This window comes from Physeter macrocephalus, chromosome 10 (genome assembly GCF_002837175.3).
Source record: "Physeter macrocephalus isolate SW-GA chromosome 10, ASM283717v5, whole genome shotgun sequence".
NCBI lineage: Eukaryota > Metazoa > Chordata > Mammalia > Artiodactyla > Physeteridae > Physeter > Physeter macrocephalus.
This window is the reverse complement of record NC_041223.1, coordinates 14125601-14149078: the sequence shown is the minus strand read 5'-3', so window position 1 is coordinate 14149078 and position 23478 is coordinate 14125601. Positions and strand designations below refer to the sequence as shown.

The following is a 23478-nucleotide window of genomic DNA, read 5'->3' as shown; positions in this document are numbered from 1 at the left end:
GTCTCCCCAGGGTGAGGTCTACAGAAGCAGGACAAGACATCAACCTGGCCTTCAAGGAGCTTCCAGTCTGCTTAGGAAGGCTGAGTAAACAGAAGAAAAGGAAACAAGGCTGAGCGCGGTTATGTCCTAAGCTTGCCGCAGCTCATCCCTGTTAGAGGGCTTTGGAGCAGGGAGACACCAGTGAATCCTGGAGCAGTCGAGGAAGGCTTTTGGAAGAAAAGCAACCTCAGCCGCCCTTGAAGGATGAAAAGAATATGGACTCCAAATGGCAGATGAAACACACATGTCTTATTTTCCCTTTCCCGAGTCCCCACTACAACCACTGCCAACATTTCGTTTGCTTGTTTTCTGGCGTGTTTTTCCCTCATAAATCTACAAGGGCAAGGAAACAGGAAAGAGGGTAATACCAACAAAATTTTGCAAGCTGAAAATCAGAAGGATACATGGGAATTGACTTAGGAAATCTGAGAAAGCTGAATCCTAAGCTTGCGGGGTTTCTTTATCACCAAATGAAAGCAACAGGAATCTCTGGAACCCTGGGCAACATGGGGCGGGTGCTAAATAAGGAGGGTTGGTGGAAAGCTGCTTGAAGAGCACTTCGATTTCCAGATGGCCTTCCTCATTTCACACTGGCTCTTCCCTTCCTCGGTGAAAGACTGAAAGTTCATTTTCTGGAGAAGGTAAAACAGATGTCTGTGGACTGAGGGCCACCAGGCACAGTTGTGGGCTTGAGTCCTTGACTGAAAACAAGGGGATAAAGTGACAACACCCACTGAATGCTGAATGTGGAGCCCCAATATCTCCTAGATTGCTGAAGCCTTGTTTCTACTCTCCAGACAGAAGGGGGTGGGTGGGAGAATATGAAAAGACCAACAGAAAAGACCTAAAAAATTTGACACAAGGATTCTCCAATAGCCCACAAAGATCATCCTTCAATAAATCTCCAAACTGTCAAGCCCCATCCATCCATTAAGTTCCCATTCAGTCGCTCATCCTAAATGTGAATAGACAACAAAGCATTTCCATATATCTGAGAAAAGCCTCTAACATGCAAGACAGAGACCAAAATAAGCAAACCAATGAAAAGCAATCTGGAGGGAAATAGATTATACAGGAAAAAACCAACAAATAAAAAACTCCCCCAAAGTCCCCCCAAAACCCTTTCAACCCCAAAATCACTAATATACCAGAGAGATTATAAAAGACAATGCATCTATTTAAAAAAGAACAGGATCCTACCAAAAAATGGATCATTTGGAGAACCAAAAAGAGCTCTGAGAAGATTAAATGCATGAGAGCAGAAATGCAGAAGTCAATAGAAAAGTTTAGAGTTGAAACTGAGGAAGTCTCCAGAAAGCAGAGCAAAAAGACAAAGAGAGAAATGTCCCTTGATAAGAAAGTTAGAGGCCTGGACCAGAACATCCAACGTCTGCCTAAAAGGAGTTTCAGAAAGGGAGACAGATAAAATAGAGGGATGAAAAATATTTAAATACCTCTTAGAAAATGTTCCAGAATAGAAAGATGAGAGCTGCCAGATCAAAAGAGCCCACTGAGCCCCCAGCCCAGGGGATGAAACAGACTATCCCCGAGGCATGTCATTGTGAAATTTCAGAACACTGAGACCTTTGGGAATTAGAACAATTTTCAATTCCTCAAGCCAACACTGGAAGCTAGAAAACAATGGAGGAAAAGCCTCAAAACTCTATAAAGAACTGACCAAGAATTCTATAAAGAGCCAAGCTATCAGTATGAGTAGTATGTGAGCATATGACTGGAACATTTTCAGACATGCAAAATATTGAAAAATATATCTAACATGCATCCTTTCTTAGTAAGGATGTGCACTAAGAAAACAAGGAAGCAATACAGAAAAGAGAAAGACTTGAAACTCAGGAAAGAGAAGACCCAGCAGAAGGGAGAAGTGAAGGAAATTCTCAGAACGGTAGTAAAGGGAGATTGCAGAAGACAGCTGTGCAACAGGCTTATGGGACAACAGGTCTGTTCTAGGTCAGAATGACACGACTCAAAAGATGAATATATCCCCATGCTTCTGCTACTGTTACCTCTTTAACCCAAGGAGGGTAGGGATGGAATTAGCACTTTTTTAGTTGCTTTCCATTTATTCAAAGAAATAATGAGTAATTTATTTTTATCTCTGGAATTTACATTGGTTATATTGGTCAAGAGTCAGTAAAAGTGATAGCTGTGATCATACATATCCTAAATTTCACATTAGAAATTCAAGGCAAAGCACTCTTATGGCTGCTCAAACTCTGTTTGGGATTGGGTACATTATAAGCCAAAAAGAAAAAAGGGTCCTTTCAAGTAGAAGTTATGTCACGGAACAGTGATTTTCAATTGGGAAGAATGAGGGATCTCTGTTAAAAAACAGATGAAATTAGGGTCCAGAAAGATACATATTCACATATAATTTTGCAAACTGTTTTAGATGGTCAGAGAGGGAGAGAGATCTAGATATCTCGCCCTACAGGGAATTATTTGAGGTGGTCTGTATTTCAGGTGATTCCCTATGGCCTCTACCCACAGAACCATTAGAGGTCTACTGAGACTAGGGTTTGCAATTCTATGAAAGCACACATTTTCATAATTACTTAGTTTATGAAATGGGATGTTCTGTATAACAGCCTTCCCATTTCCTCCCTCCTCCTGAGCGGTCACGTCCAGCACCAGATGCAGGAGCTGGCACTGACACTTATCCTCACCCTCAAACATCCCTAGTGACCTTCCACCGCCAGTGGTCTCCAAGGTGAGTATAAGGACCCAAAAGTGTATAAGATGATGGATGAGAATGAAACACTATGTCTTTCCTTTATATACAACCACATGCATTTTTAATTTTCAGTTGTGTGTATGCTTTATAACACACTACCTGCTTATAATTTATAAATAAGTAAATACACATATATTTGTGGTGTGTGCTTATTGTTTTAACCAATGAAGTGCGCAAGCAATAAAGTTGACCGCTCATTTGTAGAACAAAGTCCAAATTCTCTGACATTCAATAGGCTCTATAAATTGCTTCAAATTTTCTCTTTGAACCCTACTTCCCCTCAATCACCTTTGTTCATTGTTAAGTTCAGCCAAACAGGATTACTTGCTTTTCTCCCGAAGTGCCCTGAATGGTCTAACATTTAGGCCTTTGTTCTTGCTGTCCTCTTTACTAGAATACCTTTCTTCCCAGTCTCTGTGTGTCCAAACTTCTAAGTCCAGTTCGAATTTCCCTTTACAAAATTTTCCCCTAATCCTACCGCTGCTGAAGGTAATCTCCCATCTTCTAAACATCCATAGTACTTCATGTGTAATGCTACCAGGACGGTCTGACTCCCTGTCAAGTGTCATTGAGGTTCATGTCTAATCTCATTGTTAGGTGGCAAACACCGTCAGGTCAGCATTTGTCACTAACACCTTTTCCTCTCTCACATTTCCTGGTTACACACAGAAGTAAGTGACAGAGTCAATGTAATCTGATGTAAACCTGGTACTTAAAAACAAAATAGATGACAAACAAAAATTCTACAGTAAGCCATTAATACTGCATAGAATATTTGGAATTTCATAGTAAATCAGATCTACTCATTGCACTTGCTCTTATGGAAAAAGGCAGCCGTAAATACCTCTATCTGCTCTGCCACAGGCTGTTCAAACACATTTGCCAGTTTCTGCAGAATGATGTATTTGTGGTCAGCCAGTGATGTAAACAGCACCTTCAGATCATTCTAAGGAGGAAAGAAACAGGAAGGCTTTACATGTGCAACAGGAAATTCAAAATGGTTGTAAATATAACACACATTCTTAGAAATAACATACAGGGGTAGGAATTTAATTGTTTCCAGAAGAAACAATATGATCTTATGGGAAAGTAAAAGGAACTGGTAACAGTTTATACAAGTGCTAAAAAATTTACACAAGTGCTAGAATTTGTTATACAAAGCATTTCCAACACAACACAGATGGAGACGAAGTACACAAATAAAAAGCAATATTGGTCACCCGAATGTTCTTGTTATTTCTGTAATAAATGAGCACATTTAAACACTGCAGCAGAAATAGTACACTAAGGACTTAGAGCTAGTAAAACAACCTGTAGGTGTTGTTGTGTTTGGGGGAAAAATATTATTCTTAAGAATAATTATGATCCTTTTTTTCCTCTCTCCTCTCCTTCCCTCTCTCCCTCACTTCCTTCTTTCTCCTATTTTCAAAGTTTGCACAAGCTTATAAAGAGCCATCCAGAAGCTTAGAAGATAAACAGTATTCACAATGACCAAAGACATATGAAAAGACAACACAAAAAGATCTCAGCTAAGCCTATTCATAAACATTACTCATTTAAATGTCCAAATATACTTATATTGAGTTAACTTTGTACAGAAAGGAGATAACTATCAGAATTTTGATACTCAATTCTAAAAGGAATAATGAACTAGAACACTTGCATTATAACATTTTTAATTTTTCTCCTGAAATATCAACAAGTAAGCTCTATTTCTTATTAGTTAGAAACTTCTGTGATGGGCTGGTTGCTCATCATAGGCTGAAGTCTGACTTAATCACATTCTCTTCAGCGGGAGCTGATCGCGTGTGTGTATATGGTACCAAGATGCAAAAATTCTGACTGTCTCATGAGTAGAAGAATAATTACACCAAAGAAGAAAAAAAGTCTTTAAGGAGATATGGCGGCATTATAACACAAAATACAAGACTACAGCAAAGTAGTCGGTGGATTATGCAGTTTAAAAAGAAGAGAAGAAATAGAACTGAACATGAGATTTAGAGACAAGCATACGATCCTAAGAGGCAATAACTGTCACTAACGAAAACCCAAACCAATCTGCAAGCCTAGCTGCAGACTAAATGAGAAATTATAAGAACAGCACTGGAAAAACGATGCCAGAAACAAGGGGTCTGCTTGTGAGTTATGATAATGCTTGTGTCATTTATCTGTGTTCAGGGTAAGGCCACGTGGGCCATTAGAACCATGACACATTTATCTGTTTATATGCATAAGAAAAGATGTTCCCATTCATTTGAACAGATTCAAAAGAAATAAAGTCCTTATTACCTACATGTATTTAGAAAAACATTAGCTCCGTTAATCTAAACGAGTAGATAAGTATAAATAACATGGGTTAGAAATGAAGAGGCTATAGGTATTTCCTGTACATCATCTTTACATTTTTAATAGCACATTTTCTATATTAATCATATTCTACTCCAGGTAATAGAGAACAGAGTTCACATGTCTAGAAGCTGCACTAATTACTAGAAGAGACTAGCCGAGAAGAAAGTAAAGCAGAGAATATGACTGATTTAAAAATTACTAAATAAAAGACTTTAAGAGGTGCTTATAACCATATGGATGTTGATATTTTCTTAAGAATGAAAATCCAAAGGCTTTAACCATTTCTTAATACCACACTTGTGATACAGCAGGGTATTTAAGGTATCTATATACTACACACATAACAGACATCACAATTTTTTTCTTACAGTTACTGGAATTACATGTAGGGCATAAAGAGGTGGGCTTCTAGCTGTTTGAGAAACAGGAAGTTTCAAGTTTTAAAATCATTTGTGTTGCCTTGCTCATTCAATAAGAAATTCTTTCATTTTTTACTTTTTAAATAACTTAAAATATTCAACTATAAAAATGTCTAGGAAATTTATTTGGGTTTATGTCTATGAATAAAACTTTTAAAAATACAGAATAGGTGATAATTAACTTGTGATTCCATGTAGATAACATACTTCTACATAACATCTACCCATTTTCCAGATTGTCCGTTGGGTATAGGATAACGTTAGTGTCTGGCAAAAGCTAATACTCAAAAGTTAACTGGAGAATGAAGGCTACCATTCCAATAAGCACTGTGCACTGAGAGTATACCAGGTGCTCAGTGCAAAGTAAATAAAATGGTTTGTGACTTGACTTTTAATTATATTAACATTGGAACACCTCCTCTCAATTAAATTGGAGCACAGACATTTTGAAATGTCAGTTTTTGTTTGTGAGCTGGCCACCAACAAGAAGAAACTTGTTGGCAGAAGAAAAATAGAGAACATGATTGAAAGAGAATTTCAAGATTACTTGTTCTTCTCTTGATCCTCTACCCAAAATAAGTTCCAGAGTATTCATGCTTAGTTCAGTTTTTACTCTGACTGGCTATGATTACCAATAACAATTTAAAAGTACCAAAGACACTAGCATAGAGAACGCAATTTGAAAAAGGGAAACATGCCTCCTAGTGATACACCCAATTTGCACTTTTAACCCACCTCATTCATGGCCAATTGACTAGAATGCTATTAAAACTCAGTGTGTTATTTTATGCAAGAGGAATTTTAGAGTAATGAAACAAGTTTCCATAAGTTGCACAACCGTTTAGCTGATTTTAGACATACTATGTACAGATGTACATGCAATCAGATCTTGCATTCAAGACAAAATACCCAAATAATCAACCCCAGGTTTTCTAACTGGAAGGGAAATGCTCTTTCCTCTCTGTGTGCTACACAGCATAACACATACAAATGCAAATATCCAACGCAGGTCATTCTTCTAAGCCACAGACTTGCGACTATTCACCTGAGTCTCTTACTTTTACCCGAGATCCTTGCCCAGCCAGTGGTACTGCTAGCGACCCCGTCTTGCCCCTTGGTCCATGGCACTTCTCCTACCTGTCTTTTCTGTCAGCCAACGCCCCCCAGATGCTCACGTCAGAGTCCCTGGAATTCCTCAGCAGCGCCCCTTTCTCTTGTTGCCCAGATCCAAACAGATGCTCCCCTATTGATTCTACCTTCCAAATAGATCTCGAATAGGTCTACTTTTCTCCAACTCCCCTGCCATCATCCTAACAATATAAAATATACAAACATTCTTTGAGTCAAATCCTGGCTCTAGTTCTTGATGGCTAAATAACCTTGGAGAAATAATTTAACTTTTCCATTGGTTTTAGATCCTATATCTATTATCATAAATACTACTATTAATTGCAGCAACAGCCACAAAACTTGCCAAGTGCTTACTATGTTTCAGACACTGTTTAAAGTATTTTACACATTTTAACTCATTTTATCCTCACAAAGCCCTACAAGGTAGTTACCGTGGGCATGATTTAATAGTTGAAGATACTTAGGTCAGAGAAGCAGCTCAGGTTATACAGCAGTAGGTGATAAACTCATAATATTAATATTATGTTAATAATGTGAAGATTTCCTGTGAATAAATGATACACAAATGTTTGTGATAATTTTAGTTTATAGTTTTAAGAATGTAAAGGCAATGATAATTTGTCCCTCTAGATGAATATCTAGAAAATTCCACATTTCCTGACTAGTGGTACGTTTATTTGACACTTTACAGTATTTTTTTGGAAATCAAAATTTTACATCAACCCCTTGGCCCTAATTACAGGTATCACAGGAATCTATTTTATAAATCTTCTGTGTTTGCTACAAATAAAATTCAATTAGAATGTAAGTATTCCCAAAGGATGCTTTTTATTACTTCCTGCATGTTTCTTTGGTCTTATATTTTAAACTCCAGTTTTATCAACTGGAAATTATCATTATAATATGCCATATATATGAGCTTCACTGGTTGAATTTAAAGTTCTATTCAGCCCTAAGTCTGGTTGGCTGATTTTCTCAACCTTCCACTTCTAGGAGCATAACAAACTTTGTTTTCTAGTCCTTGAGTTCAACGCCCTTGTTTTTCTGTAATGTTCTTGCTCTTTGTACCTTTGAAAAAAAAGGCAGGTCTATATCACACCTCGATAAGATCCTGTTTATTGTTGAAGGTAGCTGGAAGATGGTGAAACATGTCTTGATAATGTCTTACCTGGAAATTTAGTATTTGCTGAAGTCTTTCCTTCATCTGATGACATCGTTGATTTACTACTGAGTCTAGCAAAGATAACCTGCCCAAAAGGCAGCCCAAAGTGTCTTCAATAACATCTCGGTTATCACCACTCTCGGGAAAGGCTTGGGAAAACAAGTTCTTGTTCTTATCCATTTCTTCAGACATTTCCTTAATATCTTTGGCAAGAGTCTGGGGTCGATAAGAAAGTGCATTTCAATGTTTAGATCCATGAATTTATATACAAATCGAGTCATTTCCTCATAGGAAGTCCACTATATCTCTCATAGTGTTCAGTGATAATTACATCTAAGGCAAGTTGGACCACTTCATACGCTTCTATAAATATTAGGCAAGTTACTTTCCTCAGAAACTTTACATCATTTGCTAATACTAATATATAATATTTGGTGAAAAGATGAGTTTTCTAAAGTGCCATTTAGAAATTCATAATTATTATTTTTAGTCTGTGTTTCATATGTGGAAGCTTCGCAATATACAACAGGGTTCCTACGGAGTCCTCAGTTTCTTCCACCTCCTACATACACAAGACAAAGAATAAAAATATAAAACATAAATATCTTTGACAGTTTTTTATACTTAGGCAATTCTTTTCTGCATTATGCTGCTTGGAAATACACCTCATTTGTCCCTTATTAGAACTGTTTTATGCTTGACCTTCTTTATATATAACATTAATTATCCAATGTCAGCATTTCAAGTGCCGTGTAATGTCATACACTCACAGACACGGGCTGCCAAACTCACCTCTTGGTTAAAGAGGCAAGTTTCCGCCTCTGCTGGTAAAAGTGCTGTGGCAGCAAATAAACGTTCCTCCACCTCATCCAGCCAAGTAGAGGTAGCCGAGACCCCATCGTATAACTTCTGTTCCAAGTCAGTGTTCTGCCTCTTTGTCCCTCCACCCTGAGAAAAAAAGGAAGGAACAAAGGATTAATTACAGTGTTTTGAGGAATCAAAGAAAAATACCAGGATGAGATGCTGGGGTCCAGTGGCTCTGCCTTTCCGGGCTAATCACTAGCGCCTGGGTCTCAACAGCTCACGCCCAGGGGTGGAGCAACCCCCTGGGATCCCAGATCCACGAGCAGACCAAGCGCACCACCCTACCTGGGCTGAAACCTCCTCGAAGGCCTGGTTCAATCCATTCAGCAAAGACGTCACTGCGGATTTATCCTGGGCCCGTCCGTCCCCTTTGTACGGTGACATGCCAGACAGGAGCCGATTTGGCCTGCTGTAAAGCTGCAGGCAGACAGGAGAGCTTATTTAGGACCAGTTGTACTCTATCCAGGTGTTCTCATTTAGAAATGAACACTGAAGCAGATGCTGGAAAAACTGTGTTTATGGAAACCTCTGCTGGAGAAAAACAACCTTACAACACACCATGTCCATCACGAAACACACCATCACTAAACATGATGACCAGATTCAGCGATGGCAATGTTTCCCTGATGGACCAAGAAAAAAAGAAAGAGAGAAAAGAAAATAGTGGAAAAGAATGCCTGAATTCTTATCATAGCCTTCCTCTCAACTTAATCTTGGTTTTAGCACAACCCATGATGAAACAATTCAGCCGAAATACCAGAACGAGACTGATCCCTTTGCTTTCATGATTCCTTTACTTTCCCCCTAAACTCTTTTAGGCAAACACAACGTCTCCCCAGTAAGGACTATGATATGGCCTAGCACTCAAACGTTTTAATGATGTTTCTGATCAAACTCAGTGTCCTGTAATTTTTTAGAACACCTCATCTTCCCCTTACTTTTCAGGCTGATTAATTCATTATCCTCTAAACATGCCAGGCTCATTCCCCACTGTGGCTGGATTGATCACCACCCGGCATCTCTTTATAATCCACTGCCTTAAATTCCACACCTCTTCTAGCCACTTTCCACTTTTTTTTTTTTTACTTTTGTTTCCTTTTTAATTCCTGCTAATGGAGTCTCGCCAGCTGCTTAATTTTTCAGAAATGTCTTAAGTATTTCCCTAGTTGGGTTACAGGTTCCTAGGAGCAGGAGCCATATCTCATCCTGAGGCCAGGTGTTCTACAGAGATGCTAAATACAGTGGAAGTGAACACAGAAACATTGCTCTGCAAGACCGATGCCTTTTGACCTAATGAACTTGAGGCAAAAAAAAAAAAAAAAAAAAAAAAGTGCCTGTTTTTACACTTGAGATTAGTTAAGTATATCGTCCAGGGTACAAAACTGTCAGTAAGGTAACATGAAAAAGGAGGGACTTTGGAGTTAAACAGACCTGTTTAATCCCCATCTCAGTTCTGCCTCTTCTTAGTGACAAGACCCTGAGAAATTATCTAATCTCTCCAAGCCTTAGCTGACTGATCTACGAAGAGAGATAATGTCATCCTCACCACAGCATTGTTATGTTAACACCTAGAACACAAAATATGTTCCTAATAGAGCATTCCCTTTCTTTTTGGAAACTCATAGCCGGACTCCTTCTTCCTGTGCTTTTCTCTCACCTCTTCACACCAAAGAGAAGAAAGTGCTGGCAGGGCACTGAGAGAAAAAGCAGCTCTCCAAGATGAGAGCGGGTACGGAGGAGACGTCCAGGTCAACAATGCTGGATGGGTGACTCATGTAAGTGTTCAAGTTGAATGGACAAGAGGCAGAATCAGGGGTCGGGCATTTCACGAATGAAGAATGGTAAGTAAGCGTAGAATGTGACTAGAAATATCCCAGATTTGTCTGACTTCGGATAGTCAGAAAAGGCTGCAGTCCACCATTTAGCACCGTAAATACCACTTATAGACAAAGGAATGGGGAAATCCTATAACATGAATAGTGCTGTTCTGAAGTCCAGGAGATCTACATCAGAAATCAAGAACTCAAGCCATGAGTCTGAGGAATGTTTGATCAGGGGTGTGAAGAAGGAGTCATTCAAACACAGGTAGGAGGTCCATGCAAAAGGTATCAGGGCCCTGTGTGCCAGGGCGGAGTAAGATTTCGAGACAACTGCCTCTGGAAAGGGAGGCCTTTCTCTTCTCCAGGGCCAGAGCTGGTGATGTTCCTGTGGACAGCGGCAAAGAAGGCCCCGGCCAGGGAGTGAGAGAGTGTGAATGCCACAAGACGCTGTAAAAGGAGACAGAGATGAATGGCTCTGTACAACTTACGCACGGCTCCCAGCAGATGGAGGACCTTTAGACATCCCCCTTTCGGGTGATCCTGGCAAGGCGTACCTGCCCTACAGTGCCCGCTTTGTCAGCTCCTGCCTTCCCCTCCTCAGATGCTCTGTAATTATTGATACCCTTTCTCTTCCGGGGTCAGCCTCTCCCAGCTCCTAAGCTAGTCTGGAGCAGAGCAGTGAAAACAGCAGCTTCCCCAGATCCACAGTGAAGGTCTTAGAACTTGCTCTGATGATACCACCGTGGTGGGACGGCCAGAGCAGGGCTGACCCAGGACCTGGGCTAGGCTTCTATCTCCAGCATCCTGCCGGGCCACAGCTGTGGTAAGCATGACAGGCTTCCCTGACCGGCTCTTAAGGGGTGAATCCCTCTGACTCTCTGTGGTTCTCAGGCTTCTGCTTAGGGTGAACTCATAGCTATTATCTCACTGGAACCTTCGGTTGCTATACTTAATTCCACTGGATTTGGCTTGCTTGTTGGAACCAAGTCCAACATCACAAGTACCCACCCATCTTGGGAACCAGCCTACAGATGGGCCAGTGACCACTGTAACTGACCCCAGAATTCCCCTCCCTTTAGCTCCACTGAGGTCCCAGTGTGTTTCCCAGAAAGATCTTCTGAAATGATTAAATACCGGAAGTAGCAATAGAAAATAAGATAACTTGATAACTTACTGACAAATTTGTAGCTTTTTTTTTTTTTTTTTTTTTTTTTGGCCTGGATGTGTATATCCTTAATTTGCATCCTTAATTTTCAAAGTTGTGGGAAAAAAGAAAGGGGGGGCCCATTTGAAATTTAATGGTTTACGCTAATGAGTCATCAGATATTAATCTTCTCTGAGGAAAACAGTATCTAGAAGTCAAATAAATTTCCACATATAAATATATAATTATAAAGGGATACGTGAAACAGGCTTGTTAAGAAGAGTGTAAGATGAGTAATTTTTTTACGTCTTATTTTGGAATTGATAATGAAATATAGGTTGTTGCACAGTTATATTCATTCCCATAGCATAAGCTGTACATCTTTTATATTAGTTAATATGTAAAAGCAAAATGTTCGATACCACTTGCTCTTGTTCCTGTTGCAGAACATTCTGAAGAAGTTTCTGCTTGGTACTAAATTCTTGATGTAGGCTTTCCCATTTCATTCTCAGCTGGTCTTCAGCAGGTGATTTCTGCCCTTCCATCCCCAACTCCTGGGATAACACATCAGGTTTTTCGCTATTAGAAGAATAAATAATCTAAGTTTACAATGTGTGTAAAAAGGCAATCAGTTCTAGGTAATTTATTATGTGTACTAGATCTGGCTTCTAAAATTGGAACCAGATTATTTCAGTCATTAGCTTATACTTTAAAAATATAAATTAAAATAGAAAACTTGAGACTAATAGTAAAGCAAGTATATTCTTACTCATATAATTGAACCATGAGCATAATAATTTAAAAAATACACTGAAAATAGCTCAGCATTAAAGATAAAAATAATTGTAACTTTTAGAACCAGAAAGTAGACGATAAGACTTGTATCCTTTGACAAACAGCCCACAAACTGATTCAAAAGCCCTAAAAATGCTGCCTAGTCTATTGAGAGTTTTCACCCTGAGTCCAAGGAAAATACTACAGAACAGGTTTCAGGACATGGAATAGGGGTACAGAATGTGGAAGGGTCATCCTTCAAGAGAGGCATAAGGTGGCATCTGAGACTATGGCTCTGGGGGTGAGACAGATCTGGGTTCCCTGTTCCAGCACGTTAGATTTGTGACTTTGGGTAAGTCACTTCACTTCTCAGAGCCTCAATTTCCTCATCTTTATTTTTTAAATTTTCTATCCTTTTGGCTGTGCCGTGCGGCATGTGGGATCTTAGTTCCCCGACCAGGGATCGAACCCCTGCCCCCTGCATTGGAGGCGTGGAGTCTTAACCACTGGATCGCCAGGGAAGTCCAATCTTCTCATCTTTAAAATGAAGATAGTACCTATCTTGCAGAAGTATGAGAATTAAATTTAGAGAAGATATGCATAATGCCTATGACCCTATCTGGTCAAAAACAGCCACTCAATCAATGGGGCCTAATGATAATGGTAATGGCAATAAGAATCTGGGGGACCCAAGTTCCAATAGGTCCTAGTTTGTCAGGGGTTTTGAAGTCCCAACTAGAACCATGTCAGCCGAAAGCCATACTAGATAGCCATTACTATTACTTTGATGGAAACTTTTGCTCAAGTGAAGAAAAAAAAATAACCAGTTCATTGGCAGAATAATACTATATACTACCCCAAAGCCAATTCTTTTCAGAATAAGTATTGAATACAATAGTTTCTTTAGGTAGATCTGTTGAAGTAAACCTTAAAAAAACTATCTATAAGGCTATGATACAGGACTTCTACTTCTAGGATATAAGAGAATCTTTCTCACCTGCACACTTAAAGACATGTAAGAGGTTAAGTTCAACAATGCTAGTAATAATAGCAAAAAAACAAAAAAAAAAAACGGCAACAATATAAAGGCCCATCAATAAGAAAATGGGTAAGTTGTTATTGTTACAAGTTAAAATACTGTTAAGCAGTTAAAATGAAAAAACTAGACCTATATGTATCAACATGGATTGATCTAAAAAAGTAATGCTGAGTGAAAAAATATCAAAATAAAATTGATACCTCTGATTTTGTTTGTTATATTAGTCTCTGGATTTTTCTGCCTTTTTTTTCTTTTTTCCCTTTGGCCTCATCCCACGGCTTGTGGGATCTTAGTTCCCTGGCCAGGGATCAAACCTGGGTCCTCGGCAGTGAGAGTGCAGAGTCCTAACCACTGGACCGCCAGGGAATTCCCTAAGGAATTTTCTGCTTTTTAAAAAGCATTTTAAATAAAAAACAAGTTTTAAAATTCTTCTGAAATTAAATTTCTTTCTTGTGCTGTTTTTTGGGGTGGTGGACTGCAGTGCATCACTTTTAATTCATTTATGTTTGCATAACAATGTAGTATAAAACCTGGGGATATCTGGGAATTCCCTGGCGGTCCAGTGGTTAGGACTCCGCGTTCAGTGCAAAGGGCTTGGGTGCAATCCCTGGTCAGGGAACTAAGATCCCTCAAGCCGTGTGGCCAAAAGGAAAAAAAAAAAAACAAACCTCCTGGGGATATTTAATATGTATATATTCTTATGTTTAAGCATTGACACATATATAATGCCACCAGCAAATTTGTCTTAAATAAGAACACAGCCTTTCGTTTCCCATAGAAAATATTCTTCTTTTCCTTTGCTATTTATATCAATTAATTTCCAGTTGAGTTTTCTCAGTGATCTTGGAAGGACTCCTCCATCAATTCTCCCGTACGTCACACAGTATTTATTCTCTGTTTATTAAATTTGTAGCCATGAAGCAAACCATGCCCATCCCACAGGGATTTTCTGACATAAACCAATTCACACTTGATAGTCTTAGAAAATCAGCTAATATGCTGAAGGCTGAATATATAAAGTTTTTTCCTAGCAATGTTATTGTTCTTTTAAAAATATATACATATATTTTTCCTTTGACTTCTGGATATTGTTTAATTTATGGCTGTTTGTTTGCTTGGTGTATTTACCTAAAGGCTTGAAAGGCATGGCTGCTCTGTCATCAACTAGATTTAAAGGAGATTTTTCTAAAGATTTTGTGTAAAAATTAAAGAATTTCTAAGTATTTGGAGTAAATGTTCAACAGAAAGCCAGTACTGCACTGCAAATTTCTCTTTAAAATATTTTTATATTTGAACGAGCAATTTATAGCTGTTTGTCTTTCATTTGGCTCCTTTCCAAAGCTAAAGGCCAAGGAAAGAAAAGAAAATCATGGCAGGAAAGTTGCAGAATATTCCTACCGCTGCTTTTCGTGACTCTACGTACGATGAGGAGGCAATGTGTGGATGGGTTCTTTGTAAAAACAGAGTTTGGCAAAAATATTCAGAAAACTACGAGGGATGAATAAACATCTTAGAAGAATTGGAAACAGAAAAGAAAATGCAAAGTGAAGGCAAGTCTCTACTCAGAGTCGAAACAGCGTTCCTCGTTTTAGATTTATACAGACACATGTTTATGGCCTTACCAGCATTTTTAAGCCTGAGGACAACGAGACTTTTAAAACCCCATTATATCATTATATTTTAACACAATTTGTACAGTATTAGGGTTATTTTAATGGAATTCCTGACCGTAGATGTTATAATAGTATTCATTCCTATTCTTTTTTTTTTTTTTTTTTTTTTGTGGTATGCGGGCCTCCCTCTGTTGCGGCCTCTCCCGTTGCGGAGCACAGGCTCCGGACGCGCAGGCTCAGCGGCCATGGCTCACGGGCCCAGCCGCTCCGCGGCATGTGGGATCCTCCCAGACCGGGGCGCGAACCCGGTTCCCCTGCATCGGCAGGCGGACTCTCAACCACTGCGCCACCAGGGAAGCCCCCATTCCTATTCTTTTAAGTTGATATTTATTAGTTGTATCAATATTTTTACTGCTTTTTGTTTTGTTTTTCTTTCCTTGAATATCTTCCTATTTCTTATATGTATATACATATATAGTCAACACGCATGTCATATGTCAACAACTTTATGTCATACTGAATAACCTTAAAAAAAAGAAAAAAAAGGAAAGAAAAATCTCCAAATCTACCCTCGCCAAAGTTACTTTTGATCATCCACATCTACTCTGGTTCTTACTCATGCATGTACTATACATTCAATTTTATATCACATTTTTTACTTAGGACCACATATACATTTTCTGATAGTGTTACATAATTTTTTGTTAAGATTATATAGGCATAAAATTTTTCTTAGGCCTTTTTTTTTTTTTTTTTTTTTTTTTACTAACAGGCATTTCTGTCTTTTTAATTATTTGGTATTATAAATAATATTTCAAAAGTCATCTTTATACCATGTATTTCCTCCAAACAAATGTTCAGAAATGAAAACATTGGAGGCCATGGAGTTAAAGCTCTTTGACACATGATGGTTGTCAAAGGATACTGCTAAATTTCAACCGCTAGCATTGCATGAAAACAGACGTTTCCCTGAGACTTTTTTTTTTTTAATGTTTTAGATTTTAAAGATACTTCTCCTATATATCCTTTCGGGTTGACATTCACAATGTTCACAGCACAGCCCTTCTGTGATGATGGTAGTCAATTATTATTCTAATTCTACTGATAAGCAAACAAAGTCTCAGAGTTGAGTTACTTTTCCATGGTGACAAATACAGAACGGGAATAAAACCCAGACCTGCCTCAAAATACAGGGACATTTCCACTCTTCTTCAGTTTATTTTCCTTCCTACCTTAAACCAGAATCTTCAACCTGAAAATTCTCCACTTTTCCTTAATTTTTCTTCAACACTTTACTTTCCTGTGTAAAAGACTTTCAGTCTCTACTCCAAACCAGGACTCAAAGCTCAATGACTTTATATACAGAAACTGTAGACACAGATCATCAAGAAAACTCAAGACACTTAGAAGGCACGTACATTTATTTTTCAGAATGATATTAGGGGAAGATTAGCTCTGGTAGGGAAAATGTTTTGCAGTTAGATATAATTCTTCAGTCAGAAACATCATGAATCTAATTTTCTAATGCATTTCTTATTTGATTTTAAAAATGAACTTAGCATCTTCTATAGACAGAAATGCTAAGCGTAGTGGAAAGAGGGCAAGCAAGTTAGCCATTATAATTACTAGCTATACTCATGCTGCACAACAAAATGTTCAAAATGCAAGTAAATTTAACATCATAAAGTGAAAACAAAATGATTAAATTTTTGCAGATGTTCAAAATAAAATTTTGAGTGAGATGTTTACATTTCTTCAAATGTTAGGAAAACAGCGACAATAAGAGAACGGTAAGCTGTCATCAGAGAAATGTAAATCAAAACCACAATTAGGTATCACCTCACACCTGTCAGAATGGCTATCATCAAAAAGACCACAAATAACAAATGTTGGCAAGGATGTGAAGAAAAGGGAACTGTTGTACGCTGTTGGTGGGAATGTAAATTGGTGCAGTCACTGTGGAAAACAGTACGGAGGTTCCTCAAAAAACTAAAAATAAAACTGCCATAAGTTCCAGCAATTCCACTCCTGGGTATATATTTGAAGAAAATAAAAACTCTAATTCGAAAAGATACATGCACCCCAATGTTCATGGCAGCATTATTCACAGTAGCCAAGATATGGAAGCAACCTAAGTGTCCATCAACAGATGAATGGATAAAGAAGATGTGGTAACACATATACAATGGAATATTACTCAGCCATAAAAAAGAATGAAAATTTTTCCACTTGCAGCAACATGGATAGACTTGGAGGGTATTATGCTTTCAAAATGCAAGTAAATTTAACATCATAAAGTGAAAACAAAATGATTAAATTTTTGCAGATGTTCAAAATAAAATTTTGAGTGAGATGTTTACATTTCTTCAAATGTTAGGAAAACAGCGACAATAAGAGAACGGTAAGCTGTCATCAGAGAAATGTAAATCAAAACCACAATTAGGTATCACCTCACACCTGTCAGAATGGCTATCATCAAAAAGACCACAAATAACAAATGTTGGCAAGGATGTGAAGAAAAGGGAACTGTTGTACGCTGTTGGTGGGAATGTAAATTGGTGCAGTCACTGTGGAAAACAGTACGGAGGTTCCTCAAAAAACTAAAAATAAAACTGCCATAAGTTCCAGCAATTCCACTCCTGGGTATATATTTGAAGAAAATAAAAACTCTAATTCGAAAAGATACATGCACCCCAATGTTCATGGCAGCATTATTCACAGTAGCCAAGATATGGAAGCAACCTAAGTGTCCATCAACAGATGAATGGATAAAGAAGATGTGGTAACACATATACAATGGAATATTACTCAGCCATAAAAAAGAATGAAAATTTTTCCACTTGCAGCAACATGGATAGACTTGGAGGGTATTATGCTTAGTGAAATAAGTCAGACAGAGAAAGACAAATACCGTATGATATCACTTAAACATGGAATCTAAAAAAATAAAACAAACTAGTGAATTAAAAAAAAAAAAAGAACGAAAGAAACTTACCCAACACCACCAGAGGTCTCTGCAGCTGAGTGCTGGGTTAGAATTTCCTCTCCAAGACTGGCTACTGACTGGAGGAGGCTCTTCTGCTCTGCTAATTCCTGTTCCAACTCCTGCTCAAGGAAAAGGACACATAAAAACATCTTTGTTACTTTATGATTATTGTCTACAACCACAGCTCTATGTCTAGAAAATTCTCAGAGAACTTTGGTAGTAAGTTTTTAAGTTTGCACATTACACAAAAGGTGTGGTTTAGGCAACTGTTCAGACATGTCTCCAAGTCTTCTGTAGCTTTCTTTGGCTTTGATAAAAGATAATCTCTGAATAATCTTGAAAAAAAACCAAAAAAATCAATGAGAAAAGAAAATTTTGCTGGGCAATGGTGCCCCCAAGTGGTACAAAATGCACTTTCACTTTTCAAAAATCGATACTGCCTTGTTCTAACTGAAAGAGATCCTTGGGAGCAACAGCTCTCTTCAATTTCCCACTCACTTGATAAACTGGATCATCAATGGACTCAGTTTTACTTTTTCATTATTTATAATAAATGTCTCTACTCTTTGATAAAATATTTTAATATGCCCTCTCCATAAAGTTAAGATATCAAGGAGCAATCCTTCTCAGTCATCAAAGCTCACAATTCGTTTCACCTGGCAGTAATTTGCAATCCTATTTTGCGATGGTATCTACTTGAGAGCTGAAAGCAAATTTCATTTCTTTTAAAAACATGTAACTCAGACATTTACCAATTCTCAGAGGCCTTTCTGAGGTTTTTATTATTTATGATAGAGGCAAGACTAGAAATAGAGGGCAGATTACAATTGAGTTACACTGTTTTAAAACTAAGCACAAGCTTTTCTTAGAGAACTGACTTTAAAATGACCAATCATTCCAGTGGTCACAAGTAAGTACATGGAAAGGAAACAGCCAGGTCCTGCTTCTGTGCAAAGAGAAGATAAGGGGCATTCTATCTTTAGTACAGAAGGAACTTGTCCTTCTAAAACATTTCTCTCCAGGTGTTTGTTTGGTCTATCTGCAGGCGAGAAGGTCAGGAAGTGCGTTACTTTTTGTTGCTGGAGGCTGCTCTGTCGCTGTTGGGTCCACGCGGTCCGAGCTTGAGCCAGCCATTCCTGAACGCCGGGGCTCTGAGTGGCAGCCAGGTCAGCATCGCTCTCCTCCTTCTCCTGGGCTGTCCCCTGCTTTAAACGAGGCAGAAATCAAGAGTCATACTACCCACTGGAAGACCTTAACCAAAACAGAGTGACGTCTCCTTTTTAGTGTGGTCTGAATAATGATACCAAAGTGGCTCCATTTGGACATGAGACATTAAAAAAAATGGTAACACAAAACCCACCGAATTTATGGCATTTGCAGGAGGGAGAACAATAAATAGATGATTATACTCAGAAACACTTGAGGGGGAAAAACTGTCCTTTACAGGCTAGGATTTTTAGCTGACTGATGTGGTCACCACATATTATTCTGGAATTTTTTCCATGAGAATATAACTCTAGATCTTATTTCCTTTACCATCACCACCAGGACTAGACTCCACTGTCATCTGTTGCCACTCTGGCTTTGACAAAGTATGGCTAAAGGAGAAAGCCAATGTAATTACTTATTACCCGGACAGGAGTTTATTCTTCCTGCTAGACTATCCTGACGGAATTTAACAGGCCCTAAAATACGGTGTATCAGAATGGAACTAGTTCTGAATGAGTGCCTTTCTACTCCCATATATTTATACGTCAAAGGATACACTACACCATTTTGGTATGACTCATTTACTAAATACGGATCAGCACCCACTGTGCGCCAGGCACTGTTTTGGGCATTGGGTGGTATTCAGCCCAGAAGCCAGACAAGGGCCCAGCTGGGGAGACAGGCAATAAACAAACAAGATAAACTGGGATGGTGATAAGAGCTACAAAGAATGTGAAACTGGATAATGGGATGGAAAGTGAAGGGGAAGGGTTTCTTAGGCTGGGCAGGAAGGCGTCTTCAGAGCTGACAACTTGTGTGGAGTGCTGGCAAAGACTGGGGGAGGGGTCTCCAGGCCTAGGGAACCACTGGATCAAAGGCCGTAGGGGAAAGAAACTTAGCATCTCAGAGAGAGCAGAGACAGGGCAAGCAAGGCTGGAGCAAGGGGAGGGGCCGGGGGCAGGCGCAGAGAAAGGGCACATTCTTTAGGGTGCTTCCATACAGGAGTCCTCCTGAGGAGCTGCTGCTGCCCCAGCCTTTGGCTCCTCTCTGCTGACTCTGACCATGGAATGGGGTCCAGCCACCCCAGCTCAGCCCACCTGACTGCCCACAAAGACCCTTCTCTTCCTCTTATTTTCAGAATTGTATACTAACTCTTACAGAGAAATAGATGGGGGCTGTTTCCCCTCTGTCTTACCCCATAGAATCTCATAATTAAACTGTAAAATGTTCCAGATCGTGAACCTGGCAACATCGGTATCCATGCTTGAAGTGCAGTGAAGGAAACAGTGAAACCTAGAGGTACTATTTATCTTTCATTCTTTCCAGATTCTGAGCCATCTTAGCTCACAGGTACTTGCTTTCCTTTAAGATGCTCCAGCTCCCCAGTAAAAGAATGTGGTTTAGGTAGAACAACTGGCATGCCACTGGCCTAAAACAGGTTATTTGCATTTCGCAGGACCTTCAGGTGAATAGTGACACCCAGGTCAGTATGTTCCCCGCCCTCCCAGGAGTGCCTCTTCCAGAGAAGCAGTGATCTTCCTGAAGGTGGGAGGTTTGGGGTGGTCCGGCATTCCTCCAGGACTGAAGGCCACACATTTCTGCATAAAGCAGTCTCCCCCATCTGAGAACGCTCCATCTACCCAGAATAAGCTCTGAGAGATCCTGGCTTTTCTAGGCAAGGAGGAAACAGCAGGTCAGAACGGACCTTTAGAGAATGACCCCAAAGAAGTCAGTGTAACAGGTTGAAAGCTGTCCCTAGTCAAAGCCCCAGTGACAAAACGGTGGCCATGGCCCTGACCTGCGAACTCTCTTCTGTGGGCTCCAGCCACTTTCTCTCTGCTTTGCCCTTCAGTGAAGGTTTGTTTTCAGAGCTCAGCCTGAAGACTCCCATGGAAACTCCTCAGGGCCCCAGCTCATCCGTCTCTGCAGGTAACTATAGTCCGACTGAGGGCTCTGATTTCAAATTCCTCACACTGGGGAAAAATGCCAAATGTACTTGGAAAAATAGCAATTGAAATCTTAGGTCTTAAGGACAACTTAACCACTTTTACATGCACAGACACATCTCAGATTCTAAGACAAAATCTAAGAAGGGGACTCGTATTTGATTAACTGAATCCACAGCTTTAGAAAAAAGGAAATTATGCAGCATCAAAAACAGATGCCTAGTATGCATTTTCTCTGTGGTCAGGTTTGGTTTTTCAGTTAGCCAATTTTTCTCTGGCTGATTTCATCATTTTGAAACATCAGTCTTGGACCACAGGAAACAAAAAAATGATTAAGAAAGAATCCGTTCAAATTTCTTTTCCTTTTCCCTTGGGATACGAAGGCATTGACAGAAGGAATAAAATAATGGTAATTACAGTACCTGAGGTCTGATAACAGTTTTCTGACCTATCTAGGGAATAGGAAATAAGGTGGATTACATAGCCCCACCCAGGCGGGACCCAGAGGGGTCCCGCCTGGGTGGGGCTATGTGAGCTGTTTATTTTGGAAATACTAGAAGAGTAACCATTTTTGCCAGGAACATTCCTTGGAACATTAGCGAGGATCGGAGGATGCTAAACATTAAATAAAACACTTGTTTATAAAGCATTTCATTATTTATATAGGGTGAACTCTGTTCCTTAGATGTGTGAAAATGATTTAAACTTATTACAAAGAAAGACATCATGTAACTCAAGAGATGTTATTATATGCCTGTGTCATATAGAGAAGGAAACTATTTTGGGGTGGGGTGGGGAGAACTAAATGGACTATTCACTGATATGCTTAGAAGTCCAATTAGTTAAAAAGAATGGTCATAAGACATATGACCATCTTACAGATAACTAGCACTGAGGAATTATGTGCTTATGGTCACACATGATTTAGGAAGGTATTCCAGCTCTCCTGAATTATGCAAACCCAACTTCACTGACGTCCACATTCAATGGAAGTTTTTTTTTTCCCCCAGTTAACTAACGTTAGTTAATTTTAGATCAACTCCGAATTCTTTACACGGCGGGGGGTGGGGGTGGGTAAATAATCTTTTTCCCGGCAATAATAATGTAAACAGGACTCTTTTTATTCCTGCAGTTGGAAAAATAATCTCCTCAACAGCTCTGATTGTATTTAGAAAATCAATATTTTATATCCTGGGAACTCATGAGACGAAAAGATGATGGTATTTATAGATACTTTAAAATAAACAACGACCAATTTCTGTGCAAACACTGCCACATTTTTCCGTATTTACACTTCACACAGCAGTATCCCCAGGGAAGCTTACACTTGCGGGCAGAGTCAGAACTTTAATCAATGTGAAGAATCCCTGCGGCCACAGGCCGGCAGAATCTGCTGGGTGTGGGCACCAGCCCTACCAGTCTCAGACCAGGCCTTGGAGCATGTCAGGAGTTTTTCCTCCCAAAGAATGTGGTCTGCAAACAGTTGCTGTTATTATTATACTGAGACTGGAGCACTTCCTGTAAGCACTACTTGCATGAAAATCCTCAGGATTTTTTTAAAAAGTTAAACCCTACTATGATCCCTATTTTACAGATCAGAAAACATCAGTGAGACAAATTTTGGGAAGTTCAAGAATCTTGCCCCAGAGTCACCTACTAAGTAACTGGTGGCGCCAGGCTGGGGAGACTGCAGAGCAGCAGTTCCAAAGTGACAGCTCGAGAACCAAGCCTGGCTCCTGGATATGCTTTGTTTGGCACACAAATTATTTTAAAATTTTAGAATAAAATGTCAATGCTTTAAAATTGGAAATTTTTAGATATAAATATGCTTTCTCTGGAAGATCTAGCAATGCTGCCTGTAAATTCTGGAGCTGAGTAACATCTGCTTCTTTGACAGGCGACCAGCTTGCCGAGGTCCTGACCGGGTCAGCTTCACTCATTTATATTCCCTTCCCAGGCCCTGAGGCCTTGCAACTATGCCAGCAACCTTCCCCTCTTGAACCTCTAGATGTGCCTGTGTATTATTAGGCTGGCCCTTCCCTTCCTACCTGCCTCTAGGCATAGGGCACAACTCGAGATTGATAAATGATAACCATCCCAGAGATGAAACCTTGGAGTCCTTCCCTTTGTTTTGGTTTCTTTTTTTTTTGTGGTACGCGGGCCTCTCACTGCTGTGGCCTCTCCCGTTGCGGAGCACAGGCTCCGGACGCGCAGGCTCAGCGGCCATGGCT

General features: G+C 39.4%; 1 protein-coding gene and 1 non-coding gene across 4 annotated transcripts in view; both read right to left on the bottom strand.

Annotated features, from left to right (window-relative positions):
• Nucleotides 1–23478, bottom strand: part of SYNE1 (spectrin repeat containing nuclear envelope protein 1) — a 482398-nt gene that overhangs the window by 126203 nt on the left and 332717 nt on the right. For 2 of the 3 annotated variants that reach the window (XM_028494818.2, XM_024122567.1), the window contains 7 exons: nucleotides 19163–19294; nucleotides 18102–18211; nucleotides 12103–12259; nucleotides 9002–9133; nucleotides 8645–8800; nucleotides 7859–8068; nucleotides 3636–3737 (listed from right to left, as the gene is read on the bottom strand). In XM_028494818.2, coding sequence (XP_028350619.1) covers nucleotides 3636–3737; nucleotides 7859–8068; nucleotides 8645–8800; nucleotides 9002–9133; nucleotides 12103–12259; nucleotides 18102–18211; nucleotides 19163–19294 — 999 coding nt within the window. Of the gene's footprint in view, nucleotides 1–3635; nucleotides 3738–7858; nucleotides 8069–8644; nucleotides 8801–9001; nucleotides 9134–12102; nucleotides 12260–18101; nucleotides 18212–19162; nucleotides 19298–23478 lie in introns of all 3 variants that reach the window. The other variant, XM_028494816.1, reaches the window with a different exon arrangement.
• On the bottom strand, nucleotides 13787–13859 carry TRNAE-CUC (transfer RNA glutamic acid (anticodon CUC)). Its single transcript has one exon. It is a non-coding gene; the product is annotated as a tRNA-Glu (tRNA).